Source organism: Dipodomys merriami, unplaced genomic scaffold, assembly GCF_024711535.1.
Source record: "Dipodomys merriami isolate MVZ:Mamm:240054 unplaced genomic scaffold, mDipMer1.0.p SCAF_4, whole genome shotgun sequence".
NCBI lineage: Eukaryota > Metazoa > Chordata > Mammalia > Rodentia > Heteromyidae > Dipodomys > Dipodomys merriami.
In genome coordinates, this window is record NW_027205603.1 from 88,043,508 (window position 1) to 88,069,258 (window position 25,751).

The window sequence follows — 25,751 nt, forward strand, 5'->3', positions numbered from 1 at the left end:
AGCTGTTGAATGTTTTGTTCCTGTGACTTGAAGTCTGGACTACACTCCATGCACCATGCTAAGCGCTTACCTATGGTGAGACCCTGAGCTATAGCTAAGGGAACCTGGGTGTCAGAGAGAGGAGGTAGTTGTAGAACTGCTGAAACTAGACTTTGGGACCCTGGCCTTCAACCACAGAAAGGACAGCGTGTTTTGTGCTCTGTGGTACAGGAAGTCACACGAGTAAAGCTCACAGTGAGCCTGTGAGCTCTGATGTGGATTTGGCCTCATTCTCTAAGCTCTGTCACTTCCGTGGTGGTACAGCCTTGTGCATGGCAGGGACCACAGATGTTCTTCTACTGAATGGGAAATGCTCCCACAAGAGTCGAGGGGAGGCTGTGGCAGGCCGAGCTGATGGCAGTACCCAGCCAGCTTTACTCCCTGTTGGTAGGCCTCTTGCTTACATGTAGGGCCTTGGCTGTAGGAGCTGACTGGGCAGATCCATTTGTGCTCATCCACAAGGGGGAGTGGAGCTCAGACCTGCCCGTGAGGTCGAGGGCCTGCTCACCTTTCTTGGTCTCGCTCTCTCTGATCATGAAGGAGCCCATCTTTGTGTCTGGCAGCTGCAGCAGCTCCTCTGCCTTGTCCCTGCCCAGCCCTTCAAACAGCCAGCTGGGAAGGACAGGAAAAGCACCTCTTACTCCTGGGGAAGTCATGTCCCAGAGGATGGACAGAATTTGCCTGGGTCTCATCATTTCTGATGGCCAGAGCTGGGGTAACAGTGCTGCTGATCCACCCAGCCCCTCCTCCCCAGTGGACCATACCATCTTGAGTCACCCACCTAAAGACGATGAATGATTCTACTGGAGACACGCACTCACCCATGGTAGACTCTGGCCACACATATTCCAGGAATATAACTCTCCCGGCCAGTGCTCAGAGAAATAGCTTTCCACCATCCCCCTTCGCTGTCGGAACAAAATACACAGGAACAGGTGAGGAGGTAAATGGCAGGACCAGAGAGAAATGATTTTACCCACCGTAGATGAGATATTACTTTTTCAAGATCTATGATTGGCCAGGTTGGGGTTTCATTTTTAAGTTGAATTTTTAAATATTATTTTATTGGAAAGATGCTGTACAGAGTTATCGCAAATAAGGGAAACCGTGGGACCTATATTTCTTTGGGTCTGGATTACTTCACTTAATATGATTTTTAAAGCGTGTGTGTTCAATAGACACTGCATTGCAAGCTACTTTGGGGACCTCCCCGTATGCTGGCAGTGCCCCCCTTCCTGTGCCAACAGCCGATGTCTTCAACTGATGCTTACAGTCAGAGGCTCCTAAAAATAACTGCCTTCTGTCTCTTTATACTCTGAAGTATAAACCAAAGATGGTACTCATGTCAGTAAGGATTCATATGAGGGACTCAGAGCCCTATTTCTTTCCATAAAGTCTTTGGAATCCAACTGAAGAGAAGTAGGAACAGAAGATGATACTCTCTGTCATCAGAAGCATTTTTTTAGTTGGTCATGGGGGCTGAACTCTGGGCCTGGGCACTGGCCCTCAGCTCTTCAGCTCAAGGCTAGTGCCCTACCACTTGAGCCACAGTGCCACTTCTGGCTTTTTTTCTGCTTATTTGGTGCTGAGGAATCGAACACAGGGCCTCATGCTTGTGAGACAAGCGCTCTACCACTGAGCCAACTTCCCAGCCCTATCAGAAGCATTTTTAAACCCAGACATCTTTTCAGCTTTCCTTGGTATATAGTATTCCACACACAGCATGATGTGTTGTAGGAGGCAGGGCAAGAAGCAGAATTGGTGTCATAAAGGGTCTCAAACTCCAACTTACTTATTTAACTTTCATCTGGCAGGCAATAAGGTGCCAACGAAGGTCTAATCGTTCTGGCAGCATTAAGGGGGGAGGAGTCACAGTAGGGGCTAAATTTCTTACCTCATGGTAGGGCCAGCTAAACATCGAAGGACTCCCACCTAAAGCTAAGGATTTCCTGTCTTGAAGTCTATAAAAGTTTTGAAAAGCACACTCACTCAGAAATCACACGTAGTTTCTCTCCCCGATGGAATATCGGGGGGCTGATGTCAGGAGATGGGTAGTCACTCAGCACAGCCAGGAAGTCGCTTTCCAGCCCTGGGAAGCAAAGAAGGTGGGTCTTGATCACCGGGAACAGAGAGGCAGGTGGGTGCCATGAGGTCCTGGGAAGTCTCAGGCACCTGCCCTGCGGGCGGGGAGGGAGCCCAACGAACCCAAGAGCAGGCTATCCCTCCCATTCACAGGCCTGCCTGGGACCTGATGCTCTCATTGAGAAATGGGGACCCAGAGACCCACGAACAGATGTCACACAATCTGCCTTGTATCTACAAGCCTCAGTCTCTCCTTCTTTCAAATGGGGCTAAAACCTGGTTCCAGGGTCCTTCTGAGATGAGATGACCGTGGATGCATGACACCATCTCAGGAATGAACAGGCACAATAGAATCTGCCTGGCCTTGTGTCCTCTCCTGGCCGGTGGCCCTACCTCCACATCAGTTAGAGGTTAGGATTAGGCCAAAGAATCTCAAACTCTGAGGTTAAAAATAAGTTCGGGCTCGCGCCTAGAATTCTAGTTGTTCAGGAGGCTGAGATCTGAGGATGGAGGTTTGGTACAGCACAGGCAGGAAAGTCCATGGGACTCTTATTTCCAGTTAAACATCCAAAAAACTGTGGCTCAAGTGGCAGAGCATTAGCCTTGAGCAGAAGTCCAGTGACAGTATCCAGCCCCTGAGTTCAAGCCCCAGAACTGGCATAAATACATAAATACACAGACACTCTTTCTTGTAGAGAGTGGGCACCAGGCTGGGAATGTATTCCACGGGGACTTTTATTGGTTGTGGGGTGGGTGAGAAGCAAAGTTAAGTACTTTTCATTGTGTGTATGTCAAAAGTCACTTCAGTGGACTTTGGGGAAGAAAGGAATCCTGTTTGGTTTATGTGAATGATGGCTTACACTGGAGAGAAAATGATACAGCATGAATTTCCCCTTTGACACTAGATGATATCTGCTTTACATCCTTCGTGATTTACTGTAATTTCATTTCCATGCATCAGATAAGGGTAATATCTGCGTGTGTTTGGAGGAAATAACATCTTACAAAGCAGCGGATGTGATCGTTGTTCTCTGTTACGGCTCTACCTGTTGCCTCAGGAACTGAGCTCACAGGTCTGGTAGCTGACCCTCTACCCTGGGCCCAGCACGGTGAGCAAGCTGGTGCCCCCTGCTCCCATGGAGCCCATGGTCTAGAGCTCACGTGGTGGTCAGGGCATATGCTGACCCTATGCCTGGCCATGAACGGATAAACTCCCAGCACTCAGGCAGGCAGGCAGAGCCCTTTTCTGTCCAAAGACATTCCCTGCTGAGACTCCAGCCAGTCTCTTACAGCTCCTGTGTCCTATATACAACAAGTCTCTGAAGCAGGCTGAACGGACACATTGAGCTCCAGGATGAGTGAGGGCGATGAATGGGTTTGGGGTAAAGGGCTTGGTTATCAGTTGGCAAATAAATCAGGAACAAGTTATCAGAGCACACTCAAATGTGGTGCTCACGAGGGGAAACTGTAAATCTAAGATATGGGGTAGAAACCGAGTGACCTTTGGCATCCTTACACATCCTGGAGAAGAGCCAGGGGTCTGAGGAAAGCAGCACCAAGACCACAGAAGGACCAGCCTGGCAAGGTCTCTGGCCTGGCCAACTGTGCACCGTCCCTGAGCCTGTTTGTATGTCTATGTGGACCGAGATCTTCCCTCACTCTACCTCACTGAATTAAAAGAGAAACTCCATGGATAGTCCAATGATTAGAAGCAGCACTAATGTTGTATGGATTCTGGAGTCAGAAGACCTGAGTTCTAAGGAGGGGAGATCTGGTGGTACGTTGAGCTGATGCAAATTTAGATCCGTTTTAGAAAAAGAACACGAAGTGGTGCATGCCAAGTGAGGTGCAGACTCTAGGAGGGCCAGAGCTTCCATGGCTTCTCAGCTTTCTGGCAATTCTGCCCAGCCGCCCAGGTGGGCCATGCAGCACTGGACACAAACCACCCTTCCCATCCTGGACCTAGGCTGAGGATGATGTCTAGACTCTTCCTAGTCCAATGGCTCCAGTAAAAAGCGACATTTACTCATCAACCCAGCTGCCTTTTAGCCTTCAGAGCCCCCGATGAGAATGTTCCCGCTCATGTTCTCCCCCTGCCTCCCCACAAGCTCAGGTCCAGCCGCCTGGAAGAGGTTCAACTCTCTACTATGCTGTTCATACTCTGGAAGCAAATATCCCAGACTTGAATTGTCGCATGTGTATTACCCTCGTGGGGCTGTCAGCTCCCCACCTTGCTGTGGGGTCCCAAAAGGCAGAGCACATGTCATCATGTATTCAGAGCCCTGAACCTGTCCTGGTTGGGCTCTGGAACGCAAGGTGCAGCTGTCCCTGGGCTATAGGGTCTTCAGGAGTGACTCTGGGCTTGGTTTTGGCTGGTCTAGACATAAGGGAGGTGTCCCAGAACGCCTGACAAGAAAGAAGGGCAGAGATGAGAGGCACAGAATGTGTTTCCTGTGCCAAGACAAGGGCCTTAGATCAGTCTGTGTCTATGAAGGAGTTATAGTTTGGTGTCTGGTTTAATGTTAAGACTGAAACAGAGCAGAACTGCTATCATCTGTGCTGTTGGAAAGCTAACTAACAGAAGCAGAAACAGAAGTGGCATCCCACTGTAGAAACAAGTGTTCCAGTGGGGGAATGGAAGCGATTGGGCTAGAGTTTCAGTTTTGTGGTAATACTGTGAACTTCTGGTGGAATTTCCATGGTGTGTTTATATCAAGAATAGCTAAGCTTCACCAAAATTACTGGTAAGGAGCCTTTATCTACAGGTCTGGTGGCTCTCTGCACCCTACCACCAGCATTAGGAAAGCAGGCAAATCACTGAAAAATTATTACTGCAGCCTATTGCAGCTTTGTGACAAGCTCAGGTGCCAGCTCCATTCCCATCCTCTCTGAGCTTTGGTCCCTACAGGGAAACAAATGCCAGGCAGGTATTTCCATTTGCTCAAGCTCAAGTACTTCATCACCCCATATTCCCAGAGCCCCCTGGGCTTGTGGGGAGCTGAGCACTTGAATCAAACCCAATGCCTAAATGAAGCAGAGGGAGAGAAACTCTGCTAAGGGCAGAGAGAAGATGATCACAGATTTGAGAGAAGGAAGCAAATAACAAAGAGATATGAGCCCCGCATGAGAGAAATCCAGAGAAAATGTTCACAAGGACTTTACTGGAAGAGATCTGGCTTTAAAACTAATCAGGCCTGACTTAAATCCGCCTCTACCACTTCATAGCTCTACAGTTTGGGGAAAGATTTATTTTTAACTGTTCACATTCTGCCTCAGGTGATGGATTCATGTGTCATCGTGGTGTATATGTCTGGCCTCAGTGACTGGCAGCCAGCCCCATTTCTCAAACTGGTTTAAGTATTATATAACCCACAGACCATCCCAGCTGCATGTTCTCAACTTTATGACTATCTAGGTGAGCAGATATGAATATACTGTGTGATCTTCTTGTCATCTAAACACAAATCCCTTTGATGAGCACAGAAAACAAAATCAAGACATCAAGTATTTGCTGAGAGTGCAACTCAGCAATGAGGCGGGGTAAGCAGAATGCAGAAAAGTGTGAAGCAGCAAGTGATCCAGGACACGAAGAAGCCCAGGCAAACTTCCTGGCCACAGATATTTGTCAAGCAAGGACGGGCTTTTTCTAGTATTCTCTTCTTGATAAGAGTGTAATTGTTTCTCAAAGCTGAAAACATTCGAGTCACTGTCATTGATACCTGGGTAGGAAACTAGTCATTCATGCCTTCCAGTTCCCTACCTAGCCCTTCCAGTTCTGCCAGAATGTGGATTCTTATCTGAACAGTGAAGGCCAAAGCCAGAGAAAAACTTAGTGACATGGTCAAGAGAAGGTGAGGACTTCAATGCCTGAGGTCACTTCACTGAGGCACACAGTTCTTACTTGCTCTGTTTCCGGGCTGTCCCCATCAACACCTGGTCCTCACAGACCTAAACAAAGGCCCACTCCAAGAGTGCCTTCAAAATGGGGAAAGATGCCACACACAGGGTGGGAGCAGGGTTGAAAGGCCCAGTGATTACCACTTCCGGCTTGATGTTCTCATATGTATAGTACAGTACATATCGTACACCACATACACACACACACACATACACACACACACACACACACACACACACACACACACACACAGAGCCAATCAGATGGAGCCCATAGTCTGGTAGTCTGGCTTGGAAAAAGGACCTCCAATCTGCCCCCGAGGTCTGAGGGTCTTCATCCATATATGAAAGATTTCACTGAGGCCTTGGAAGTGAGACCCAGTAGTCTAGGGAGCTCCCAACTTAGTGGGAAACGTGGAGCTAGATCAACCCTGAGGCCATGAGAGGTCAGCAGAGTTGACTGTGTGCAAAGCTGGCAGAATGCAGAGCAGAAGGGAGGCAGCCTGCAGGCCTCAGAGTTTCAGAGTGTATCCTGCTTGGGCACCGTTTTCCCATCCTCCTCTCTCCTTCCCATTACCATTCCCTAGCAGCAGCAGCAGGACAGTTGAGGTGCAGCTTTTCAGAGAGCGTTAGTAACCAGCCAATGATGCCCAAACAGATAGCTTCTTTTGTCACAGTCAAGATTCACCTAGAACACCGGTGACCAATGATGTGTCTCTTAATATTAACTTTAAAATCTATCCTGCTGTAAGCAAGGCGAGATCATGAATCTGATGGGTTGGTTGTGTTATGATTTTCACTAAATGGAAATTGGCTGTTCTGCCCTGACACCAGCCTCTGTGCCAGCAGTGGGTGAGTGAGAATTAGTAGAAGTAGGAATCTAGTTCAACATTTCATATGGGAGGCTTGCTTAGGGGTTCACCTAGGGGCAAATATCTGTGTCACTGAATCTTGTGGCCAGACAGGCTGTCCCAGCTTGAGATAGAACAGCCTCTCTCTGAGTTTCCAAACCTCTTGAAAGCTGCTCTACTCTGTATAAATTGAGGTAGTGAAAAGATAGATGCTAGACTCAGGCTCCCTGGCCTCTTCTGAGCTGCATGTCCTCAGTTTCCCTAAGTGAACTTTGGAGTGGTAATAATGATCAATCCCTTAATGGGGTGTTGTGAAAAGTAATAGTTTCTTTGTATGAATTCACGTGTAGTATGCAATCTGCATGTAATGTGCAAATATGTTATACCTGCATGCGTCAGTCATACATTCATACGTATAAACCACTTGGAATGCTATCTGACAAGCACCCATAAGCACCCAGCCACTCCATAACAATTCCTACTGTACAACCTGAAACAGAGAACTCTGCTGTGAACTCCCTTCCCACCCCTAGCTGTGATGAGTGGCAACAAATCTAGAAACTGGCCTGTGGTTCACCATCTCTCAGGGGTTCATGGTTGGCTGGTAAGAAATACAGCTAAGTGCTATTGCTCATGCTCAGCCCACCATCGTGGCATCTGACTAGTAGGTGTAGCGTAGTGCTTGAAATAGATGTGGGTGGTTTGAAGAACACCACTGAAAAAGTAAGAAGTTCCAAGGTGGGTTTGGATAGTTGGGTCTTCTTCCTCTCTAGCCCTTTTTCCATGAGCAGCCATGACCCTGGCACATTTGGTTTGCATGATCACCTGTGAGCTGATGTCTCCCTGCAGAGCCGAGTGACATGAGGGGAAGAGATAAAGAGGGGGAAGATCACAGCACAATAACTGAGTGGTGGGGGGGGTGGAAAACACGCCACTTCCCCCTTTGCTGGGAGGTCCTGGCTCTTCATCTGTTCTGTATGCCTGTCACCAGCCCACAGGAGGCGTCTGAAGTAGCTCGGTGGCAGAGGATGTTGACTGTCTGGGACCCTTTGGACTGACAGTGTGGGCAGCTGACCCCAGGAGAGTGTTCCGACTTCCCACCTCTGCCAGTTCACTGCTCTGGGCTCTCCTGTGGCAAAGACAGCTCACCACCAAGTCCTCTATGGAAGGCGAGCAACGTCCCTAAGGTCACATGGCCTCCAAGGGACATGACCAGGGGCTCAGCCTGGGCCTTTGCCTCTGGAACCTGCAGTATTCCTATAGAGGACTGCCACAGAGATTTAGTTGCATGACTTGCTGGGAACTGGCCTGGTGAAGAATGTTCTAGAAAGCTTAGTTTAGGAGAACATAGACTGGCAAAGCCACATCCCAAGGTATTCAGAGTCTCCCCAAAGGTCTGAAGTGTTTTCCTTGAGTCCCTAGGTTGGCTCTGCTGTTCTTCAGGCAGGGCCTTAGGCTTTAGTGCCTTGAACACTTGGTCACTGGGGGCTGATGTCAGAGAGTGCTGGTGTGACAGGCGGGCCTGAAACAGGGAGCCAGGGCACTGTGGGTGGAGACACCTCAGATGAGCATGCTCACATAGAAGCTACTTCCATGAAGAATGCTCTCCCCTGGCACCCTGCAGATTGGAGTGATAGCATCACCTTCTCCCTTAGGTCTCAATAGATGTCAGGGGAAAGAGGAAGTGAAGTTAGGACGGATGAGAAGGGGAGCTTTGCAGGGTCGGGGGTACAAAAGCTGCCGCCAGCGCTTGATGTGGCTGCCTGGCTCACAGAGCGGTGCGACCTGGGGAATTCTCCCTCCAGGGGTGGAGGGGAAGACCCCTCGACCTCCCACCCACACAGTGGAAAAAGAAAAACTTACTTTGTGGCAATTTGCATTTGGAAAAAGAAAGGTAAATGAGCAAGTCCTTAGAGGCTGATGTTTTCATGGGGCTCGCTCAAGTGTGTAGCCCCTTCTGTGACTGGCTGAAAGGCCACAACTTTAAACGGGGTCTCTCCTGAGATGGCTGGGCCTCTAGGCACTGTACAGCCAGCTTCCCAGTAGTCGTAGTGACCTGAGCAAGAGGCTGTGACCTGAGTCAGCCTGGGACGGCAGGAAGGGGCCCAGCGGGGCGGCTCTGCATCAGGGCACAGTGGCCAAGCAGTTCATGGGAGGCCCCTTCCGCAGGACAGTTCCTCTGTCCTCCCTTATTTCCTGGTCCTGGGGATGTGCTTTGTGCTTTTCTCCATTTGGTTTGGAGAAGAGAGATATGAGACTGGAAAACTAAAAGCCACAAGCAGTGCCCTGCGTGAGACTCGGGAGGATGTGGGGGACAGGGCGCTCTCATGCTCAGTAGGGGCGTCGACAAGACCATCCGACTGTGTAATTTGGGCAGCTAAGTGGTTCCATGTTGGAGGAAGTAAGAAGTCTTCCTTGCCAAAGAGCCACAGGAGTCATAGAAAGAGAAGTAGCCAATAGCAGGGCAGGGCAGGGCAGGGTCGCCGTCCTTGCTCTGTGACCTCTACCAAGGCAGGGTACCGGGGACAAGACAAACAGGCTTGGTCACCTCTGCTGGGAAAGGGTCACCATGCCCCAGGTAATATGACTCAGGGTGGGAAGCAGGTCGCCCCAGACTCGCCCTGTGGACACCTGGCCTCCCTGAGGCACCCTTCCCAAGCTCTCAGGGGACCTACACCCTCCATCCCCCCAAATACAAGAAATCAAGAAAAGTGTATTTGAAAGGACCAGCGCCGCTGACCTCAGAGCACATCAGCCTTTGCCTCCTGTTGGCTGATAGCTCCTCCACGTCTCGGGTCAGTGACTGGAGGACTTTGTGGCTTTGGGAGTCTGGCCCAACCTGGCTTCTTTCTGCAGGGCTAAACTGCTGCCATCTTGGTTAACTTGCAACCCCAGGTTCTCCCCAGAAGTACTGAGCACCTTACTACAGTGTCCTTGTTATTTTTTTGGGGGGGGGGTCCAGTCGTGGGGCCTGAACTCTGGGTCTGTGTGCTGTCCCCTCAGCTCTTCAGCTCAAGGCTAGCGCTCTACCACTTGAGCCACAGCAACACTTTCAGCTTTTTTCTTTTTGTTTATGTAGTGCTGAGGAATCAAACCCAGGGCCTCAGGCATGCAAGGCAAGTGCTCTACCACTGAGCCACCTTCCCAGCCCCTACAGTGTCCTTGGTGTTTAAGCAGGACCAGGGGTACAGTGCCCAGCTCTGTCCCTGAAAGATTGGCACTGGCCAAACTCCAGCAGAACTCACGTATTTGTCCTGAGCTGGTGGGGGACAGTGAGCAAGAGTCTAGTTTTCAGAATTAGAAGTCTTGGTCAGAAATATGGCTTTTAAGTAGCTAATAGCATGAACTCCATTCTCCTGACAGACCTCAGTTTTCCCCCATCTACAAGGTAAGTAGATTCAACTAGCTGAGTTCAGAGATCAACCTGAAAAATGTCAACTATTTAGAACTATTTCCAAGTATCCAGCTCTTTCGACTTGAAATATCTGAACCACAGACAACGTGAGAGACAAGTACTGTACTGTTATCCTATTGTCCCAGATAATAAAGTCCACTATTGCTAGTCTTTCACATGGGCTTCCAGGGACAGAGTAAAACATCTTGCTTAAGAAGTCAGACTTACCATCTGTGCTGGGCAGAGGCCTCTCAGGGGGCACAGGGGTGGATTTCATGCTGTTCCCCATTTCTGTATCTCCTGGAGCTGTTGGAGATGTGTGAAGCCTACAGCACAAGAGACACACAGGTACAGTCAAGCGCACCCTGAGCCTTCTGAGCGGAGAGTGACCCAGTTTAAAGCACATTGTACACCATTCTCCTTCTGCCCTGCCAGGCGGCTGTTTTCATGTGAGGATATGGCTTGTGAGTGTTGTTACATTTGCGCTGCTCGACTACTTTTATCAAGGGATTGGCAGAGAAAAACCACAGAGAGGGAAGTCGCAAGCAAGTGCTGTTGGTGACAAAAGTTTCCATTCCTCACTGTCACTGAGGAGAGCAGGCAGTTTGTGTGAGAGGTTAAGCCAGCTTGCCCCATGCACCCCAAAAACCAAGACCCACAACCCCTGGCCATCTACAACCCCTGGCCCTCAGCTCCTCAGCCCAGAGAACTCGGGGCATCCAGAACTTAGGAGCTTTGTGGCTTTACAACGTGAAGTAGTAAGAAAATGGTACCTTCTGGTTCCACATTTTTCTTGTCTGTGGGAATCTTCGAACCTGGGTTCCCAGAGGCCCCAAAAGGACAGCTTGGTGAAACACTTTTCACTGAGAGCATGTAGTCAAGTGTGGTCACATCTCTTTGTGCCCAGTTTGCAGGGAGGGAAACTGAGTCTCAGAGAAAGTAAGCAACTTGTCCCAAGTCACATGGAAGGAAAAAAGGGGCAGCTGGAGCGTGAACCACTGATATTTACTTTCCATTTTTTCCCCTCTCTGGAGCTCAGACAAGTGGGAATTTATAAAGCCAGATGACCTATGGGAAGTTGCTGACCTCTCTCTCCCTGTCTTAGGAGATAATCAAGTAGCTATGAGCCACTACAGAGGTAGCTTAAGGCAGAGCAGTGAAAAACACTTAGAATATGGCCTGGCATCAAATGTGCTGCTAGTTGTCATCATGCTAGTCTATTTCCTGATTTGTCCTTCGTGGTAAATGTCCAACCCTAGAACCCTCCACAAATATTTTACAAAGGGACCAGAGGTTGCAGAACAGAGCCATAGGGAAACTGTCATCTGAGGAGGAAAGAAGATGATGAATAAGTTTTTCTTTCCAGTCCTCAACCTCCCTCCAGATACACGTCAGTGAGTCTTTCGGGTGTTTCGAGAGAGGCTTCAGTGTGTGAAGGCAACCCCCAAAACAGCACCAGTGCTAGCCTGGCCTCCCTCCCACCCTCCCCATTTCACCCTGCAGCCTCGCATGGTTCCAGCCACAGTGCCCTTTGGCGCCCTTGAATGCCTTTGGCATCACACGTCATTCAGCATCTACTGATAGTCCCACCTCCCTCCTGCCCATCTTCCTCCCACCCCGTCCTCTCTTCTGAGATACTTCCTAGCTGCAGGCTCCTGCTGAAATCTTTCCAGTAACAAGAAGAAACCTGGGGTTCTGAGACCCCCAGGAGGGTGAACTCAGCTCTCGCTCGGCACCTGCTCTTCTCCTGCCTCACCTTTCCACAGGCCCTGTGGTACCATTCCCTCTTCCATCTTGCAAGCCCTTGGGGTTCCCTCTCCAGGAGAGGATGGTTGTGCAGGGCAATGAGACCACAGAATTAGGGACAGGTCTCGGTGTCCCCTTAGCTGTTTGCTCGCTGCCTGCCTCTCAGAGCCTCCAGGAAGGAGTTAACTCATCAGAAAAAGAAAGGGTTTTATCTGAAAAGAGTGAAAATGCCCCTGAGGACCACCGCCAGCGTCTTCCTAATGAAAGGCTGAGCAATTTGATTTAATCCATGACAGTTTTATGCAGCGGCTGGAGATGGGAGAGAAAGTGTAAGAGACATAATTGCTTCCAGGAACAATAATAAAAGGGCAAAAGAGAAATGAGTTAATTAACACTGGCTCTATGCATTCTTGATTTCCTTTTCCCTTGTCTTTGAGGGGCAGCTCTTAGGTTTCCAAGTCAAAGGACTGCGTCGTCTCTAGGCACCATGTTTTCCCACCAGTCTTTGGAGCAATGCTATTTCCTCTGTGTGACCTTGGGCCTCAGTTTCCCATCTGGAAAATGAGATGAGTTGAAAAGATGCTCCCTAGAGAGGGAGTCTTTGCACCCCTCTCCAGTCTAGCAATCAAGACTCGTGGCTCTTTGAAAATTATTAATAAGAGAAAAGAACCCTCATAATTTTTTATGAAGTCCCATTGGACAGAATGCAGACCTTGTCATTCTATTCTTTGGGACTAAGGGAAGGCAGGTAATGTACCAGGCCTGCCTTCTACATTGCTCTCCCAGCATCCCATAGGTAGACTCTTCTCTTTTGCTTTAATGTATTGGATCAGAATTAGTTCACCTGCCCACTGTCTGGAGCTAGAAACCTGCAGCTCCTGACTTCAGGTCCTGTGCTCTTTCTCTTGGTCATTACACCATTATTGAGTCCTCCTCTGGGAGGGCTCTGGTCAGAAAACTATGGTGTAGGTGAATGATGTCACTGGGGGAGAAACCCCGGTGCCTACTAGATGTGTTACCTGAAATCCAGCAGCCCATGAACCAGGCAAGCATGAGTCTGTGCAAGCATGAATCTGAACTTTGTGTGGCCACCATGCCAGGAATGTCCCAACATGATTTACAGACTAAAGGTAAATTCAAAGCAGTTCTTCCTGGCTCCACACCCAAAGGATCTGACTGATATACAGTATAGCCCTGGCCTTCTACTTGCTGCCCAATTGGAAGAGGCAGTGAGAAAGGAACCCTTAGAAGTTACCAAAGCAAATTTCAGAAACTAGAAACTTTGGGGGAAACCATTAATGCAAGAAACCGAAGAGGCTCTAAAACCAGCTTGGATATACAAAGCAAAGATTGGGGGCTCCAGTTAAGGGAAGCCCTAGGGGAGGACAGGGAGGTCTGAGGGGGACCGTGTGAAATATTTCTTAGCTTTTGCGGTGTTATTTTCCAGACTGTTAATGCCATAGGCAAAACAAACAAAAACTAGCTGTGCTCATTAAATTGCAAATTACTGGGCAGGGGGAGAAACTTTCATTTTAGAGTTAGGATCTGCCTAGGTAGCTCAAGCTGGTCTTGAATTCAAGATCTTCCTATCTCAGACACCCGAGTGCTGAGACTATACAAGCATGTTCCACTATACCTGGCACAAGTTTATGAAAGTTTAGCCTCTAAACACTATGCATTGAAACTAGTGTAACAAAATTGCTACAATGTCTTCAGGTTTCTCTCTGGTTGGTGAGTGGTATTGTAGGTTAGTATTTAGATATTTCTAGACTTTGCAAATTTCTTTCATATGCATGAATAACTTAAGTTTAAGAGCTGGGGAAGAACACAAGATCTTTGATGCAGGGTTCAGGGCAAATAGAAAAACCTAAGCAATGATTCCAGCTCTAGGATTATTAGCTGTGTGACCTCTGACCAGATCCTTCTCCCTCTCTGAACCCTGGCTTTCAAATCCATTGACTTGGGATGCAAATATCCCATAAGGCTGTTTTGAAGATTAAATTACAGTCTGTAAAACAGAGTCTGGTAAATGGTAGCTAAAAGTTCATGGGAGAACAGCTAACTCACTGTGCCAGCTTGAACAAAACCCTGTCCCTGTGTGGCCCCCAGCCCTCAGATGCAGCCGAGAGAGAAACGAATCCGTTATCTCACTAGACTTCTTTGCCTCAGTTTTCCCCACTCATACCCCTTCCACCAGGACAGGACCCCCTGCACCCACAATGAGCTTACGACTTGCCCAGCACTACCTGAGGTCTGACCCCTCACTTGGGGCGCTAAGAGCTGGCACAGTGGCTCGGCCTTGGTTGCCCCCTCGCCTGCAGAGGTCTCACAGGGTTTCCCGGAAGCCCCACCACATCCTGGCCTCCCCAGGTGCATCCCCTCAACGCCAGGCGGGGGGCCCCTGCGACCCCATCTTTCTCTGCTCTCCTCACAGGGTGGTACAGCTGCATATTTCTCCTGCTGCCACTCCCACATCTCCCTCCCTCTGTAGCAAAATGGGGCTCACCATCCCAGGGTTCTGGGGCTCCAAGGAGGCCCACGGAAGGAGGCCACTGCTCAGTCAATGCCTACTCCAGGCTTCCCATGCCTAACTTATGACCAGAGGTGCAGGAGGAGAACCTGGGGACTTGAACCAAGGGCCTGGGCACTGGTCCTTAGTTATTTCACCCAAGACACACATTCTAGCACTTGAGATACAGCTCCACTGCCATCTATCTTTTGCTGGTTAATTTGAGAACAGAGACTCACAGACTTTCTACACAGGATAACTTTAAACCGAGATCTTCTGATCTCAGCCTCCGAGCAGGTAGGATTACAGACACGAGTCACTGGTACCTGGCTTCAGCTTTCTTACATGAAGGAAAGCTCAGAATGTAAGCAACCTGCTCAAGCACACGCAGTATGTAATCTGTCTATGAGAGACAGCCATTGCAGGCTTGTTGGCTGTGACCCGCATGACCACACGCTTACACCTGATAGAGGAGCCTTAGGTATCTAGGAAGGGATTTTGTCTGCAGGCTAGGCTTTCCCTAACACATCTCAACATGAGATTTTATACAAAGAAGCCAGACGTGAGTCTAGCCAATGCAGAGACAAACCTCACTGTCGCTGTCTCCTTAATAGATGCAGCCACATCTACTTTGCTGGGTTTTCCTTTGTTTTGTTTGCCAGTACCAAGGTCTGAACCCAGAGCCTCAGGCTCACTTAGCTTGTTTTCCTAGCTGTCACTCTACCATTTGAGCCATACCTTCTGTCTGACATTTTTCTGGTAAATTGGATAATAGAGTCTCATAGACTTTCTACCTAGCTTCAAACTACACTCTTCCAGGCCTAGGATCACAGGCATGGTTCTATGAAACTCATTGGCACCCAGCTTACTGGGTCTTTACAGGGAAGATTAGCAAGAGCAGGTATTGAAGTCCCCATGGCTCCACTCTCCACTGGTGCCGGCGTCCTTGTCACCCAGACATGTCAGACGGAGGGGCAGGAGTGGCAGGGGCCTTTGTCAAAGCAGAGATGGATGACAAAGGCCATGCTTGATAGGGCTTGGATGCTCCATTGAAAGAAAAACCAGCTCTCACCTTTCTGAATCAGCTTTTCATGCACAGAGGCCCCAGGCCCCAGGTGGTAGGGCACAGAGCTGCCAGCCCTCGACTCTGTGGGACCCAGTGTCCTCTGAGCACCATACTATCGATGGAGCTGGACCCAGGCTAGTAATGACAGCATTACATGGGGAGGAACATGGTGAGTGCGATGCAGGCCTTACTCACACGGAGGCCCTTGGGAAGTTTGAGCTCATTAGAGCAAAAGGAAGCGGAGGGACACTTCCGTGGCAACAGAAGGGCAGCCGGGGATCGGAAAGGGTATGATTTCTTCATGACATCATGCTTCCCAGCAAGAAGTCATTTTAATTTTTATTCATACATATGAGTCACTAGAATTACTCACCCACCATCAAGCAAGCTGGAAGTAGGTATTTGGCCCAATGAGCATGTACAGATGACAGACAATCACGGGTGTCCACCTCCCTGTAACTCACTTAGAGCAGATAGCTGGCAGGGCCTTGGGGCGTAGGCTGCAGATCTCTAAAGAGATCCCCTGTCCTATCTCCAGGATGCTGGGGGCCTTCCCTGGGTTGCTCTTCCTCTGAGATGCTGAACATCTGTAGGGATGGGTTTGGTTCTCTGCTGTTGGCCTGAGTATTCTAATCATGACGTCCCCCGCTGACTGTAAGTGTTCTGAAGGCCACTATCACTTCAGCTCTGTCTTCTCTCCCCGTGGGAGCACAGCAGATGTTCCAGAAAGAAACCCAAAGGAACTGATAAAAGAAGAGCCATGGTGTGTGTGTGTGTGTGCGCGTGTGTGTGTGTGTGTGTGTGTGTGTGTGTGTGTGTGTGTGTGTGTGTGTGTGTGTTGGGGAGGAATACAGCGTGGATCAGTTTTGTGCTGGTAAACATTTCCCCTTCATGAAGGGAGGAGAGCACCCAGTTTGTAGCGTCTGCCAATTCCTCTGGTGTAAATCACCTCCCACCATGGCTGATTTCTGACTTTTCTAATGTGACATCTTTTAGAGTACAGGTGGAAAAGCTTCACCCAATGGCCTCCCCAGCCAGCATGGGATAGCTTTAGGAGCTATTGGAGAAAACAGACTCTTCATTAAGCCTTTCTCCTGATGAGAATTCTAAGTGTGAAGCTGACTTCAAGTTACCCATTTGTTTCAGAAGAAAAGGGACGCTGATCTCGATGGCAGCCACTGTGCGGGAATCCCAGCTGCAACGTTCCAAGTACACTGATTCCAAAGGCCCAGCTGGCAGGCTCAGGAGGTTGCCCACTTCATGCTATGAAGTCATCTAATGCCTGACTCTGCTACTGAGCTCACCCTATTTTCCCTGAAATTTACATTCTACCCACTGCATCTTTAGAACCCACTAGAGTGGGTTTTTGGCACACCATATTCCTCCTTTGGTGTCTTTCTGCTTCTCTGTAAAGAGGGTGGACCAGGGCACATTTCTCTATTCTCCATTTGCATCCTGAGAGAGCCAGGACCTGAGCATGTACAGAACTTGGAGGGGAGAGGGCAACACTGGCTGCTAAGTGGTAAAGGCAGGGTTTGGAACGAGGCACTCAGGGTCCAATGATGGCCTCTGGATCTCCTAGGGGTAATGAGGCCAAGTCTGTCCTTTCTCACAACAAGTACTCCAGGCCTCTTTCTGTATGCTGAGCTCATTCACAGGTGTTCTAGAGTGCAGGTACATTGAGAAAGCAGAAAGTAGAAAGGTGTATCAGGCTCAGGGGAATTGAAATTCAATAGACATAACCAGCTCTGGTGACTCATGCCTATAATCCTAGCTACTCAGGAAGGTAGAGAAGGAAAGAATATCTATTGGATTGAAACCAGCCCAATCAAAAGGTTAACGAGACCTCATTTCAACCAACAAACTGGGCTTGAGACCCAATCACAAAATCAACTAAAGCCAAAAGAGAACTGTAGCTCAAATGGTGGAGTGTTGTCTAAGAGAGGCCTAAGAGACCCTTAGTTCAATTCCCAGTGCTTGCCAAAAGGTACAACAAAATTGACTTTAAGCTGAACGTTATATGATTTGGAAGGTGGGGATGGCTGAGCTGTAACGTAGATGAATCACATGCACATCCTAGATCAGTGTGAGAACTCAGTTACAGCAACTGTGCTGGCTGCTCTATTTTCCTCTGACCTCACTCTCTGGACTCATAACCTTTTTCATGGAAGTTCTATGATGGCTTTTACCAGACAGGTGACCTTTAACTCCTTCTGAGGAAAGATCAGATGTCTATTCCTATTGAAAGATGAGTAATACTAACAAGTGATATTGTAGGTGCTGGAACATATTCCTCTGTGCCCAGTGACTTAGAACTATTGGAAGAGTTTTGTCTGGGGTGGGCAGAGGTGCATGACTTTAGGACAATGGACCCCGCTTCAGATAGTCATTTGCCTTTGACGACAACCAGCTTCCTCCTGGAGCTCTTTGAGTCTACGCAGCTTCATTGTTAACCCTTCCCCCAATTACTGCACGCACCTACCTAAGCCACCAGGTGCCAAGGGACATGTGACTTTGTAAAGCTGTTTGATCAGAAAGGATGCCACTGAGCCCTAGAGGCCCTGGGCTCAGGCTGGAGCTGGAGTTCCTGTGAGCGAACCTCCCCCTCCTTTGGTGGCGCTCAGGGGAGGAAGTGGTTTGGACTCAATGTTCTTAATTCCTTCAGAATCTCTAGGGAGGCTGAGAGAGGGAGGAAGCTGGTCACCTGGTATGGCCTCAATGCATAGTCACTGAAGGGGGATGGATGGGTGGGTAGGTGGGTAAATGGGTAGATGCATGGATGGATGGATGGGTAGATGCATGTATGGATGGATGGATAGATAGATTATGGATGTACATATGGATGGATATATGGATATATGGATGGATGGATGGATGGATGGGTGGGTGGGTAGATGGATGGATGGGTGGTGAATGGATGAATGGATGGGTGGGTGGGTGGATGGATGGATGGATGGATGGATGTGTAGGTGTTGGGTGGATGGATAGATGGATGGACAGGCAGTCATACAGAAATGAATGTACTACCATATCTCTTAGGTTTTGTCTGACATGCTGGAAATCCTGGAGAATTTCCACTTGTGAACTCTCCGAGCTAGGGAGAAATAAATTCTCATTGAATGTGAAATGAAAAGTTAGAACCCTGCAGCCTCTGCTAAGGCCGAAGGCACCATGGGATGAATGAGCTCTGTGTTTAAGAAAGGCACAACTCCTCAAAGCTCACTCTCAGTATTATTAAACTGGTTCCCATCTGCTGCAGTAGAAGCCTACTTTGTCTGCTCCTTTCCCACGGCACAGGCAGAAACTGGGGGGTTAGGAAAAGAAGGAATGCCCCAGGTCACTGGCCTTGCAGCTTGACTTCCCTAAATTCAGCCGCCTGCTAGCAGTGCTCTGCCAGGATTAACTGGTTTGGGAATGATAATAATAACCACTGTTTAGCATCTCTTATGCATTCCACGCTGTTTAGACTTCTTACAAGCATTTTATAAAGTGGAAGTGGGACATTTGATGAGGAAGAAGTTGACATTCAGAGAGGGAAAGTGACTTGTCTGGAGTCACACAGCCCTTGGGGGGCCAACCCAGAAGCTGACCCTGGTATAGCTGGCTCTAAAACATGGCCTCTCATGGTGGTATCTCGTTGTCCCAGATCTAGAGAGGTTTAAGGTGCAGAAGTCTGAAAGGATTTCAGTCTGTTTTCTATGTTATCCTGACACTTTTCAGAACATACTAAGTACCCTGGCGTGTATAGCATTCTTCTAATAAGAAGATCAGATACAGAAGAATTTACCAGAATTTATTCTCCCCCAAATTCATTCTCTGCCCCATGGTCGAAGGCCCACTGTCCAGTTACGTAGACTTGCAGCCTAGAATCGCATCCAACACTCAGAAGGACAATTTTCGCAGGATGAGATATATAACCCCTAACACAGAGCATTGCTCTAACCAGGGGCCAAAATCCTTGGCCACTGGCCGTCGCTGAGACTCCACCCTCAGCCCCTCAGCCCTGTCACTGCTCTGCCCTACCTCCCACCAGCCGGGTGACTTGAGCAAGTCACTTACCCCCCCTAGTCCCTATTTGCTCCTTTGTCTGAAGCAAACAACAATTGCAAACTTACAGGACTTTTCTGAGGATTACATGAAAATACAAGTTCTCATGCCCTGCTCGTCCCTGTCACTCAGATTACTGACATCTGTTTATACTCTCAACACAGCCCCAAGTTAGGCCATCCTGAGGCCAAAGTCCAGATCACTCTCTAACACCAGGGTCTCTCTGTGTAGTCCCCATGAGCATGTGCCCTGTGCCCAATCCTTAGGAATCTGTGTTTCTCCCTTTCCCACCACAGTCCACCCGACTCCCACTTCAACTCTTATCAGTGATCTTTGGCTGAGCTACCAGGACCATAGTCTTCTATAATTGAGGTTTCCCCTAGCTGGGCCCTTTTGCACCTTTAGACATCACAAGTCCCAGCTTTGCTGAGCATCTGTGTCTGAAACTGTCTTGAGCACTACGCCTATGTTAGTTCATTGGCTAGACCACACCTTCATGAACTCAGTACTGTTAGCCCTATTTTACAGATGAGAAAGTAGAGCCACCCAATCTAAATGACTTGTCCAAGATTGCTCAGCCAGGAAGTCTGATGGCAACTCCCAGTTGTCACTTGCAAGAAGCCAATACACTTGCCTGTGGGAGGAGTATGGCCCACGTTCCCTGCCTGTGCTGCTCTGCCCGCCCCAGTGCTCCTTTCTTCGGTATTAGTTGTCAGCATGCACTGAACAGTCACATTGTGCCAGGCGCCAGGCCATTTGTCCACAGAGCTCATCTCTGGCTGTGGAGAGTAGAAGGAAGTGAAGTCCCTCCCTACCCCTCCCAGCACTTCCCCCAAGTACCTTCAGATGCAGATGTGGGGCCTTGCCTCTTTTAGGAATGGGCCGTAGAGGACCACCAGGCTCTGGGTCATCCAAGCTCCATCAGCGGCTGCTCTAGGGTGAGCTGGTGGCTGGGGTTCAGGAGGACAAGGAGGAACGGCCCATGCTGTCAGGCTGCAGTTGCCTGCACTTCCTCTGTTAGAAACGGGGAAGGCACTCAGCTGGCAGAAGGCAGGTTCCTGTTTCACTAACCACACCGAGCAGACTCGTGTCTGTAAGGACAGGGAGGAGAGACAGGCATTATTCATTCTTTTACAAACCACTTGAGAATACAGACAGCTTGATTCTAAATGGCCAGGGCATTTAGAATCTTGCTCTGGATTTTTCCCCCCTAATTAATAGGCAGATGAGCTGAAAATTTGCTCCTGTGCATCCCCAGAGCTTACTGGGCCCAAGGAGGCTGTGGCTTAGCTCACTGCAACTTCTCTTTTTGGAGTTTCCCAGTTTTTGCAGCTTCTGTGTGTCACTGTCGGATGGCCCCTAAGGAGAACTCCCAAGCCTTGTATGGGTTATAAACCAGGAACAGGTGCACAGCAAACCCCTGTGTGCACAGGGCTTCCTGGTGGCCATCACAGGAGTGGGATCCTGCCTCCTCTACGGTACTGCCACCAGAAGACACTAGAAAGCTCATGACAAAAGGAGCACATCCAGATCTTGATTATAAGAGGCACAAGAGGCCTGGCAACTAGATGTCGGGGTGATCCTTGATTGTGCACTGAATGAAGGGAAAAGGACCAGAAGGGGAAGAGGGAGAGGTTTGGATTCCTGGTACATATTAGAAAGCAAGTGTGGGGAGATCTGTTCTCATGGGTGTGGTAGTGAGATGCTGGTCATGAGAGAGGATGTTCTGGTTCCTAGAGGACCTGTGTGCATGTCGACATGTCTGGGGGAAAGGATCACCATGCATACAACTTGAAAATGATTACTTAAATATAGTGGAGAGAGAGAAAAATAGAGAGAGAGTGTACCATTTTTTGGATATTTGGTGAATCAAGGGGAAGAGTATATAAGGAATGATCTTTCTCCTCTTTCAACCTTTTCATAAGCTTGAAATTAAAATATAGATTTATGTATTATATAATACATTATGTATATCAAATATTTCCATATATTCATATATACACATATGTATATATATATGGATATATGGGTATATTCATATATATGGATATATATGGAAGTATATATGTGTGTGTGTGTGTGTGTGTGTATGTGTGTGTGTGTGTGTGTGAGTGTGTGTGTGTGTGTGTGTGTGTGTGTGTGTGTGTGTGTGTGTGTAGAGAAAATCCAGGCCTGCAGGTCTTATAGGCAAATCAAGGAAAGGTTGAAGGCTCCAGAACACCAGGTCAAGGATCTCTCGGGACTTGCCTGCTTAGGAGCAAGAAATGCCTGGTGACAGTGAGTGCCAGGTTGTCTTCTCCTGCCCCTTCACGTTCTAGACAGGGCATCAGAGAACACGATGACTTGCCTGGGTTGCACAGCGAGTCCTTGCTCAGAGCCAGGGCAGAGTTGAGGGCCTGCGGCCCAGGGCCCCACCCAGTGAGGCTCACACAGTCACCCCAGGACAGTCATTGTGAAACTTTACTTGGGGGGTAGTTTGCAAAGATAAATTAAAAACATCAGGGCTGTGTGTAAATTTAGAAGTTACCCTGTACTAGACAGAGGGCTTCTCAGACAGCCTGGGCCCGAGGAGCCACCTGTGCGCACAGCATGCTGGGAAGATGCCAAGAAACACTGCCAAATGTGGGCCATTGCTCGACGTGGGAAAAAAGAGGGCAGGGCTGTGCAGGCAAGTTTAGTCAGAAGGTGGAAGCAGCACAACCACTTCCCAATGTTTAACTGGTGTTACACGGAATGTACTCACTGCTAACCTTGTTCCTTCGCTTACACCGGCTATGCAAAGCACCCTCCTGACTTAGATTCAGCCATGACTGCAGACTGGTGAAGCCCACCCTCTCTGAGCTCCTCTTCCTTGGAGCGGACAAAGGACAAAGGCTCAGAGCACGGCTGAGCTGAGATCCACAAGAGGGACAGAAGCCAGCCATACGACAAGCCAGGGTGAGGATGCACATCTGGTTTGAGAGGAGGATGTCTGGGGACAGACCCAGGCCATCCTTAAGGACACTCCAGTCTGAGGGCAGAGGCAGATGAGTGGCTGCGGGCAGAGCCTGGTGTGAAGGAGAGCACACCTACCATGAGCCACTGTGGCAGAGTCAGGTCTGTTCCTGTTTCAGGGCAGAGGTTCCTCAAAGGAGGGTTGCTTTGTGAAAGCTGCCTCCCAGGCCTCTCCCACTGCATCTGCAGTGTCCTCAGTATCCTTCCAAGGGCCATTTTCCATACTGCCTGTTTCTCTCCTAGTCCATGAAGGAGGCATTGAGTTCAAGAACATTGTCATTTATTCATTTTATGGCCCATTCATTCATTCCATCAATCAATCAATCAACAATCCTTGGTTAGCACTTGCTCCATGCCAAGCACTGTGCTGAACAGCATTAAGCACCAGCAGGACAAGGCACTGTCCTCGAGGAGCTCAAGGCCAAATACTCTGCTGTTGCCCAAGCCCAGCACAAAACACAGTTCATTGCATATCGCTGGACATGGGATGTGGTAAACATTTGCTACTGGCTTCCTTGCCCTGTGGGGACACGTGGGGCAGAATCCACAGACGTGGATGAGTGGCCCCACCCCTGTCCTGCCCTGGAGGAATGTCTAATTTAGTGGAGGAGACAGATGCTTGTGTTACACCCCCAGGAACAGAAGCAAGACTGATGATGAGGTAGCCAGAGAGGAAGCTGAGCAGACTCCCGGCTCTGATTCCATGTAGAATGGTACCAATGCCTGATGGGGCCTAGCTGTATTCCATCTAAGCAATCATTAAATTTCAAGGTCATCAACATGCTGAGTCCATACAAGAGACACTGGCGAGTGATGTTCCTTTGAGGACTTCAAGGTAAGCCAGCCCAGGCTGTACTAGTGCAGAAGGAAATTACACTTCAGGGCTCATGAAGCTACCCCAGACCATCTGTGTAGGAAGAAGATTCCTCTGGAAATATTTGCAAATTAATTTGCTTTCAGGACCCAGAAAAATGGGCACAGGGCGGTCACTAAGGTGCCAGCCCTATGTAGCTTCAGGGTTGTGCAGTTGAATGGAATAATGCGGTTACCACCTTTGCTCTGGTGATGGAGTCTCCTACCAGGAGCCAGATGTTATGATCCCTGCTGGAGCTGGCTGTGAGTAGCAGCTCCAGTGTCACTTGGCAGGGCACCACCCAGGCTGAGTCAAGTTCCCATCTTGGTCCAGCGGCTTGTTTTTAGGCTAACCAGACAAAAAAAACGTGAGACCCTGTACAAAAGAGTATCTAAAGCAAAAAGGATTGGGGTATGGCTCAAGTCGTAGAGTACCTACCTAGCAAACACAAGGCCTCGATTCAGACCCTGGTACTATGGAAAGAAAAGTATCGGAGAGGACACGGCGAGCATGGAGTTCTCTCCTCAGAAGGGTGACCTTGGAAGGGGGCCAGTGTCCAGATGTGAGGATTAAGTTGAAGAGCCAGCCAGGGAAAGAGCAGCCAGTGCTCTGAGCTGGAAACTGAGTTGTGTTCTGGAGCCTAGAGGAGCCCGGGGACTGCCAGGAAGCACACTGGCGCTCCAGGGCTCTTGCTCTCCGTATGTGTTTGCTGTTACCCTGGCTGTATGCGTGGCACCTGACCAAGCCCGGCTCCCCTCACTTGTCCTTGGCCACCAGCTCATGCTGTGGTGCCCCCTAGTCTATGTTTGTGGACTCTCAAGGTTGTGGGCTGCTAACCCCCTAGCTAGTCTTCCCAAGTTCTACCTCAGCTTCCCACCGGTCCTTTCCCATCCCTGCATTCCCAGTGAAAGGTTGGGTCCTGTTGTATCCTTCTTAGGCTGCTACCAAGCCTCGCTTCCCACAGCTAGCCCCGCCCCAGCTTCACAGTTCCCATAAGGCCAGCACCACTGGGAGCCTCTGTGCCTCACCCCATAGATACTTCCAACCCCCTGCCCTGCAAACAGGTCCCACACCCCTTGCCTCCATCCTTCCCAACCTGTGCCAACAGTCCACCCAGTGCTCACCTTGTGCATTAGAATTCCAGATGTCCAGAAGTATACCCTCTCACACACACTGGGAGTTTTACTTGCATTTCAGGAATGGAGCACATTTCATGTTGGAGACAAGGTCAAGAAGGGAGCCCTAGGGGTGTGTGACCTTGAGCAGATTTCTCAGTCTTCCCTGGAGGCTACAAGTTACTAATACCAGTTGGCCATGAAGACCCCTAGGAAGATGTATGTGAACCACCTAACAAGAGCAAGATCAAAGCCTCTGAAGTTCTCAGCTTCAGGACCCAGACAAACAGCCTTTCCTATCCAGAGACTTGGGCAGGCTGGTTGAGTTCAGTAAGCAGCTATGGAGCCTCGTCCAGAAGAGATACCCATCCAATAAATAAAGAACCAAGCTCACATCTGTCACACACAATGACATAAGTTGTGACCGTCTGTTTTCAAGCCTGGAAGACCATGTGTTAACTATCCCACCTGAGGGAGGACAAATATTAGTGTTTCTCTGAAAGTCAGAGCGCAGAGCTAGGAAGGAACTGAGCCCTCCACTAAGCGGAACCTGAAGGTGGTTGAGTCTTGGTGGGAAGCCCAAGGAAGGGACTAAGAACTATCTCAGGAGCAAGAAAAGTGGAAGGTCTGTTTTCACCTCCTTCCCTGCTAAGAGATATTGACTCACTAGAGCTGGTCCTTGCTCAACCAAGGCACTGTCTGTGGCTTGTGGAACCTGCACTGCTAGCTTTGCAAGAATCCACCAAAAGGGTCACAGTTTGCCCCCAGAGGACTAGAGGGTCCCTGAGCAGTGCCCAGCCATAGCAGCTTGTATCTCTGCTTTCTTTACTGATTGGCAAGTGCTTTCCTTTCCTAGAATCTAGAGAAGATGTATTCATTCCTTCATATGGGCATTTATGCAGGGACTCTCTTGATCCAGTCTGGAGCCCAGCTGGGGGGAGGGGGTGCAGGATGACCCCCTGCATGTTCTGCCCTGCAGGAGCTCTGAATGAGTCCAGGGGCCAAGAGTGAACTGAGTGGGCAGTGTGGTGTGGCTCCAGAGTTGAAGGAACTCTTCACTGGCCCAAGGTCTGACAAAGAGATGGTGTTTGTGGAGGACCTCAAACATGGTGGAAGTCTGGTGAGGCTAGGAGTCTGCTGAGCTCGTGGGGGGTCTCT

The 25,751-nt window shown here is 49.2% G+C and overlaps 2 protein-coding genes across 4 annotated transcripts in view; one reads left to right on the forward strand and one right to left on the reverse strand.

The window, feature by feature from the left end:
* Window positions 1–20,669, reverse strand: part of Sla (Src like adaptor) — a 28,412-nt gene extending 7,743 nt beyond the window's left edge. The window contains exons 1-5 of one of the 3 annotated variants that reach the window (XM_069991442.1): window positions 20,472–20,669; window positions 10,492–10,589; window positions 2,029–2,128; window positions 861–947; window positions 548–651 (exon numbers count right to left, since the gene is read on the reverse strand). In XM_069991442.1, the coding sequence (XP_069847543.1) occupies window positions 548–651; window positions 861–947; window positions 2,029–2,128; window positions 10,492–10,552 (352 nt within the window). In that variant the 5' untranslated portion in view covers window positions 10,553–10,589; window positions 20,472–20,669. Of the gene's footprint in view, window positions 1–547; window positions 652–860; window positions 948–2,028; window positions 2,129–10,491; window positions 10,722–20,471 lie in introns of those variants that run through there. The other 2 variants (XM_069991441.1, XM_069991443.1) reach the window with 2 other exon arrangements.
* Window positions 1–25,751, forward strand: part of Tg (thyroglobulin) — a 188,328-nt gene that overhangs the window by 123,913 nt on the left and 38,664 nt on the right. The window lies entirely within an intron of this gene.